General features: G+C 40.0%; 1 protein-coding gene across 1 annotated transcript in view; it reads right to left on the minus strand.

The window, feature by feature from the left end:
• Positions 1-7,165, minus strand: part of CCT8 (chaperonin containing TCP1 subunit 8) — a 14,378-nt gene extending 7,213 nt beyond the window's left edge. Inside the window, exons 1-6 of the mRNA XM_059392229.1 lie at positions 6,985-7,165; positions 4,280-4,370; positions 3,079-3,158; positions 1,520-1,669; positions 908-1,088; positions 736-797 (exon numbers count right to left, since the gene is read on the minus strand). Of these exons, the coding sequence (XP_059248212.1) occupies positions 736-797; positions 908-1,088; positions 1,520-1,669; positions 3,079-3,158; positions 4,280-4,370; positions 6,985-7,044 (624 nt within the window). The 5' untranslated portion in view covers positions 7,045-7,165. The remainder of the gene's footprint in view (positions 1-735; positions 798-907; positions 1,089-1,519; positions 1,670-3,078; positions 3,159-4,279; positions 4,371-6,984) is intronic.
• Positions 7,166-7,666: the final 501 nt, after the last annotated feature.

Genomic DNA, 7,666 nt, shown 5'->3' on the forward strand with positions numbered 1-7,666 from the left:
AAATAAAAAAAAATCTTTAAAAAAAAAAAAAAAAAAAAAAAAAAGAAGGGGGCGGAGGGCCTTCAGTGCACTAAGAGCAACCAAAGACAGAGAACAACTGCTCTGAGCCCTTCATTCTCTCACTCACCTAATACATGGTGCCAATGTAGCTGGCACAGCTGTTAGTACCAGGGATAGAAAAGGGAACAAAGCAAAGTTTCTGATCTTACAGGCTTACAATTCAGTGGGGGAGGAGAAGGTAGTGCATGGAGTCAGAAAATGCACAGCATCTATATAAATACACAACAGGTATATTTATATAAGCTAAACTCAAATAAAATTCTAAATTTTCCTATGGGAAACACAATTTTTTAAATAAACAAATACTCTTAGTATTGCATTAAGATGTGAATTCTAATATTGTATTGAACTTCATCTCATTTGAAATTAGCTTCTAAGTTTATTAGTTTAATTCAGCACATATGAAGAACATAAGACATATTAATATTTTGTTTATACACTGTTCTCAATCTTCAACTTGTCGTGAAAAGATAACTTTACAAGGAGATAATACATCAACACCCTTAAAAAATTTAACCTACGAATATAAAAAATTACAAATGATAGCTCAAAAGACACAAAGTCCTAAATGCTCAAAACCTGGGATAAAATTTAGATTTGGATCAAGATATCTTTTTCTTTCTGCAAAATGCAACTGACCTTTGTCGACAACACTGATAGATTTTCTAAACTTACCAGAATCTTACAAACTCTGATGTTATCAACATTGAAATGGCCAGAATCCGGAAAAATAGACACTGTTAAAAAAATGAGACATATCAAAAGATATTTTGGAACAACAGATAAAATATCTTACTTTCATTAAGATATTTTTATTTTGGAGCTTTTCATTGACCAATATACTCACCACATGCTTGAGCAATAAGCTTGGCCAGAAATACTTCATTACCGTATTGTTTACTCATTATGGAGGTATGAAGCAGAGAGGATACTTCATCAACATCCCGAAGATTTTTTGCAGAACAACATACTAAATCAGGAAGAATCTCATGGGCTTTTCTGCAGGCTATTTCATAACCTTCTATGACCTTAAAGAGCAAAAACATTTCCTTAAAAGACGTAATTTTGACATGACTTTATAAAACATAGATTATTTTGGTAACCCAAGAAATATGGGTATTGGTTTTCCAAATAAAATGGCAAAGTATACTTTCAGAATAAGCATTCATGGCACAGCCTACTCATCAAGAGTTTAGGCTTTTGTGATGACCCAAATTTGAATGCTAACTGCCACTTACAGATTTTTCTAAGTTAAATTTCCCTTTCCTCATCTAAAATAAAATAGAACTTTAACAGGCCATACTCACAGGTTTCTTGTAAGAAGAGGATAAGATACTACACGTAAGGCACGTGTGCTCCAAGTGGCGCAAGTTAAACTGTTACTACAATGATGATTCTTACAGTGTGTATATACATGGTCACAAATTAAACAGGAGTACGTTATAAAATGAACACTTGCCTCTGAAACTGACAGGCCAATTCTCAGAAGCTCTTCAGCTAGTTCCAGAAGGGCTCCAGCAAATACCAGAACAAAGTTCGTGCCATCTCCAACCTCTTGTTCTTGCATGTGAGAGGCCATTACAATCATTTTTGCAGCAGGATGCTGCACCTGGTAGAAATTTGAATTTAAACATCGAAATATTTGATCCTTAAGCAACACACAGTTTTTCAGTTCCATTCCCTCTTAAATTAAGACTCCAATCTCCCCATGGGCTAGGTAGCTCCACTCAATCATACTGCTACATATTACTTATAGTGTAGTGCACCTTCCTTTGATGGTCAGCAATCCAGTATAGATGTCTCTGCACGTAAGATTCAGGAAATTACACGCATATTTGAGAGAGAGCATGAGCATGTGTGCACGTACAAGTGGGGGAGGGACAGAAGAAGAGGGAAAGAATCCCCAAAAGACTCCCTGATGAGCTGAGAGCCCTATGCGGGGCTCAATCCCTAGACTGAGATCAAGACTTGAGTCGAAATCAACAGTTGTACACTTAACTGACTGAGCCACCCATGCTCCCCATCATTACAGTTTTTTTTTTTTTTTATTATTATTTTTATATTTGACAGAGATCACAAGCAGACAGAGAGGCAGGCAGAGAGAGAGGGAAGCAGGCTCCTGGCTGAGCAGAGAGCCTGATGCGGGGCTCGATCCCAGGACCCTGGGATCATGACCTGAGCCGAAGGCAGAGGCTTTAACCCACTGAGCCACCCAGGTGCCCCCATCATTACAGTTTTATTAAGGCAATGTTCCCATCATCCCTGAATAACTCCTGAGACCATCTTACTGTCCAACATTAACAATCACAATGACTAGTCCTTCCGTAAACATCTTACGGAATGAAGTTTGTTTGTTCACCATATTATTTTAAAAATGCACTGTTATTTAAACAAGTAGAGAAATGTTAACATACTTACAGTTTCATCTGAAAAGATTAAGCTCTAATGCTCTAAGAACGAAGTTCAAGAAAATTCCTTGAAGTTGAAAATATCTTTCAGCTACAAAGCAGCTAGCTGAGGAATGGCTCTCTAATGTTCAGGTGCCAGACCTTTCTCACAACCCTGCCAGCAGTTACCTATTCTACAGACTCTAACATCAAAACTGTAGGTGAACAAAGCAAAATGCCACCAACTTTTATTTTCACAAAGCCAAAGAAATAGTTTGTGTTTTTTTAAAAATCACTGTTTTAAGTACTAGTGATTTCTGCATTATGGAATAATTCACTTCAGTGTCCTACTCTATACAGAATGAGACAACATACTCAATTTGATATGATTATTAGCAAATATACTTTTATCACAACCAATTCTCCATAAATTAATAACTTGTGAGGTTTTTAAATCAAGTGGTGAGATGTTAAAACTAAAGAAGACTCCATAATTAAGAAAATCAATATAATAAACTTTGAAGTTGGGGCAAAAAGTTCCTTATTACCTTAAGAGATTTTTTCCTATGTCAATCTATACTTAATTTTTGACATCATCAAAATATTTCTTGGCTTCAAAGAAGTAACTTACTTCTAGCTCTCTTAAAATAGTGGCTGCATCATTTGTCACAAACAACTTCTCCAGGTGGTTGATAACCATTTTGTTCATTCCTGAAATTAAAGAAAAAAAAAAAAGAAAAAGGGAAGAAAAAAGTAAGAAAAAGAAATTCATTATCACTCAAATCTTTCTCCAAATACCCCAAAAAACCTAGTTAAGAAATATAAGCTTGTATCTATTTCTTAAAATAACTATAAAAATTTGACATGTATTATTTACTCTTTTTTTTAAATTATTATTTACTCTTTAAAACTACCTTAGCCTAAGGGCACATGGGTGGCTTGGTCATTAAGTGTCTGCCTTTGTCTTAAGTCATGTTCCCAGGGTCTTGCGATCAAGCTCCGCACTGGGCTCCCTGCTCCCTTTTCCCTCTTCCACTCCCCATGCTTGTGTTCCCTCTTGCTGTCTCTGTCAATTAAATAAATAAATAAAATCTTAAAAACAAAACCAAAAAAAACTATGAGCCTAAACGTACTCCCATATTATTCCTGTCCTTTCTAACCTCCGACTGTTTATTAGGGAAACTATCTTCTCATATTTTTGTTTAATAAATGTAAATTACATTAACATGTAGAAAGACCAAAATAATCTACTTTATAATACAGTTTTATTGCTTTCCATACATGTGTATCAATTAAATTCAGTTGATGGTAGGAGGCAAAAGAGAACTTTCTCCCTTACATTAGGTATCACCTCAATAGTGAAGGCACCATAATTTTTCTATCATCTTAATGACAAAAAGTAACACTTTGATTTCTTTTTTTTTTAAGATTTTTATTTATTTATCAGAGAGAGAGGGGGAGAGAGTGAGCACAGGCAGACCGAATGGTAGGCAGAGGCAGAGGGAGAAGCAGGCTCCCTGCTGAGCAAGGAGCCCGATGTGGGACTCGATCCCAGGACGCTGGGATTATGACCTGAGCCGAAGGCAGCCGCTTAACCAACTGAGCTACCCAGGTGTCCCTGATTCCTATTTTTCTAAAGAGATCTGAGTTGCTGGTTAAAAACTGTGAACACTACACTGGTGGCAATGAACTACGAAATTACTTCTGTATGGCAGCTAGAACTCAGTTTATGTATAATATTTTTTTTTAATGTATAATATTCTTAGAGTAAATTTGAAGAAGTACGCAAAATTCGATTACTGCATCTTTTAAAACATGAATTTGGAAATTACCATTTGGTCCATATGCTGTACGAGTTGTTTGGGCAAGCTCTTTGCAAGCCTGAATGTTCCTGTACACAGCCTCTTCTAATCCAGAAAAATGCTGTAGAACAAAAACAAAAACAAAACCTCCTTCTAATTAAAGAGTAAAAGACAAGGTTTTTCTTCATCTTATAATGGGGATAATTATAATAGTACCTACATATAGGACTGCTTAAAGAATAATCAAGCAAGACTTATGTAAGGAAAGCATAGTGTTTGGTATTCATAAATGGTTCATAAATTTGCTCACTGGGGGAATAAACTGACATTTTTAAGGACCACAGGTATCCACTTACACATCAAAACATAAAACGTATGATTTCTTTTTTAAAATATAGTGAAAAGTGCAGGAAAGAATGTTGTGACTGATTAGTAAATGCAGATGAGGTATTTCAGGTAAAGTTTATCATTACTTTTGGACTAAATGTGAAAACATGGTATGAATACTTTTCTGATTGTGTTAGGAATCTGAGCATTATAAAACCAGCAGTTTTCTGTTTGTTGGGAATTTCCACTTAACATACCTGTCCCCAAATGCTTATATGGACTTCTGAGCGCTTCTGTAAACTGGAACACAATTCTAATGCATCCATGTTGAAAAACTGCTGAATTGCTCACGTGAAAATTCTCAAACTTTACACTGGATTTTGATTAGAGCTGGGATTTACTTATGGCCTCAGATGGGTTTCATGAGCCCCCCGTTTGTTCAGTGAGCATTTTTCTAGAGTTGCTATGCTCAACTTAGTAGTCATTAACCACATGCAGTTTAAATAATTAACATTAAAAATTCAGTTTCTCAATCCGGTTCAGGTGTTCAGCAGACACATGTGGCTAGTGGATACTGTATTAGACAGAACTGATACACTGCTTCTCACCTTTTGGCTAAGATCAAGTAGACAACGGACACAGAACATTTCCCTCATCACGGGTAGTTCTATGAGAGTTCTGCTCTGGAGCATAAGGTGTAGCTTTTATAATATTCATAAAAGGAACTGTGATATGCACAAGGTTAATAACCATTGCTTTAGAGACCATGTCTTCAGAGTCAAGAGCTGAACTCTTACAAGAGCATTTAGTCTGATCTGGCTTAACTGCTGGCTTTTCCCCCTCACCCATTCTGAGGAACAGCCATGTGATCATAAATCCGATTCCATCAATGGTCTCCCATCACTCCTAGGATAAAATGTAAATCCTTCCTCCGGGCTAAAAGGTCCTACATGTTCTGGTCCTGAATTACAGGTTCTCTAAATTCATCTCACCATTCTTGCGTTCCCTTAATGAGGTTCAACCCCATCACGTTTCTTACCGTTTTCTCTAACAGGTCAAAACTCACTTCATCTTTAGGGCCTCTGTACCTACTGGTTTCTCAGCCTGGAACACTACCCTGTTCAATCTTGGCTGGTCCCTTCTGTCACTCGGTACCGAGCTAAGAGTTCTTCCTTGAACATCTTATTTAATTGTTCTATCTACCTATGACCCTTCATTTTTTGGGGGGGAGAGACTTTATTTCCTGTCATTCCCTACTACAGTACTTTCTAAGGAATCTTTTGTCATTACTATTTTTTTTTTTTTACAATACTTTCTTTTATCAGATGTATCTGAAACTATCCTTACTTGACTGTCTCAAAAGAATAAAAACTATGAAAAATCTTGAGTCTCATTTTTTAGAAGAGTCAATGTCATTACCAGCGAAGCTGTTTTACCAGTATTTACATCGGACCCTGATATTCCATATACTCATGTTATCCCACGTGTATTCCGCCATCCAGAACCTAGTTCCCTCACACTGTTACTGTAAACTGAACCACAAGGATCTGTTATTTCTTTAACCAGGTACAGGAAATCTGGCGGACAAAAAAGGGAAGACTTTGAATACAAGAGTCAAACTTATTGGTAGTATATGAAGATATTTTAAAGAACTTAGGCTCTTGAAATGATGTTCCTGAGCTGACCACAAAACAGAAAGTCTTAATTAATTAGTCCAGGGCGACCCTTATTCTTGCAGTTAAGCCCGACAGTGGCACCTCAAAGGTTTCCCCATCCTTTTCTTAACGGAGAGACGAAAGCAAGAGCTGCGGGTAGGTTGTACATCAAACCAGCTCATCGAAGTCGGGACCAGAACCCATCCGGATTGAGAGTAACGTTGTTCCTACCGCAACGCACTACTGCGGGCGAGCCGAGGAGCCCTCCCTCTATCCCTCGCTGAAGGACAACGGTCCAGAACTGGCCCGGGTCCCTCTCCTCTCCTCAGATCACCCACTCCCTGAACTGCTGTCAGTCGGCTTCGCGGTTCCCGAAGCATTTCACCTACGTTATTCGACTTCACCCTCAAAAAGGCGGAGAGCCGGAGGAGCCCCGTTTCAGGGACGGAAGAAAACGCATCAGCGGTTTCCCGCTTGCCCGCCTAGGAAGCACAGGACGCGAATCCTGCGGCCGGGCCTGCCTCTCGCCGCCTCCGCCCCTTCAGGGAAGGGAAGGAACGAAAATGCCCGTGGGTCTCGGCAGCCAAGCCTCCCCCTGCCCCCAGAACACCTCCCTTTCTGGAATCTTCCTTTCCTCCGACCGCTGTGCCCGGGGAGCACACCCAGACTGTGAGCAGGCCCCGCTCCTTCGCTCCGGCCGCCGCAGCGCTCCGGCAGCTCTCCTACCTCACTCCCTCTTCCGCCATGCCTTACCTTCGCCCCCTCCTTGAGCATCTGGGCAAAGCCCGGGGCCTTGGGGACGTGAAGCGCCATGGCCTCTGCAGGTAGCCGTTCACGCGCTCGCTCGGAAGATCCCAGAGGAAGCGAGGGGCACGCAAAGCCTCCTGGGGACGCAGCGTGCGGTGACCTCACGCTCCTCCTTTCTCTCCGACTGGACCCACCTCTTCTCTAGCAGCCCGATCTGAAGCCTCGCGAGAAAAAAATCAGCGTCTGCAGCCAGGCCTGAGTTGACGATCCTCGATCACGTCGATCGATTGGGCCGATCACAGAGCGCGCCCTCCGTGTGTCAGCTAGCGCGCTGGGTCCGGGGTGTTGAATCCCTTGCTGAGACTCCAAGGTTGGGACGTTTGGTTTTTGCCAGATTTGACCTGGAACCCACTCCTTTTAAAATTAAGTTGCGCGAAATCTTCCAGACCCACCCCCAACGTCAGGGCAGTTGTGCTTTTTTTTTTTTTTTTTTCTTTTTTCCCCCTCCAGCTTTATTGAAGTATAACATACAAATTGCAAGACATACGCAATATACATTGTGGTGATTTGATTATAAATATCCGTTGTGAGATTTTTCAGTATGATTTCCTCACTGTGAAAAGGATTAATGATGGTACTTTAATCTTTTTTTTTTTTTTTTCAGTTGTGCCCCCCCCCCCCCCCCCCC

Source organism: Mustela nigripes, chromosome 2 (genome assembly GCF_022355385.1).
Source record: "Mustela nigripes isolate SB6536 chromosome 2, MUSNIG.SB6536, whole genome shotgun sequence".
Lineage (NCBI taxonomy): Eukaryota > Metazoa > Chordata > Mammalia > Carnivora > Mustelidae > Mustela > Mustela nigripes.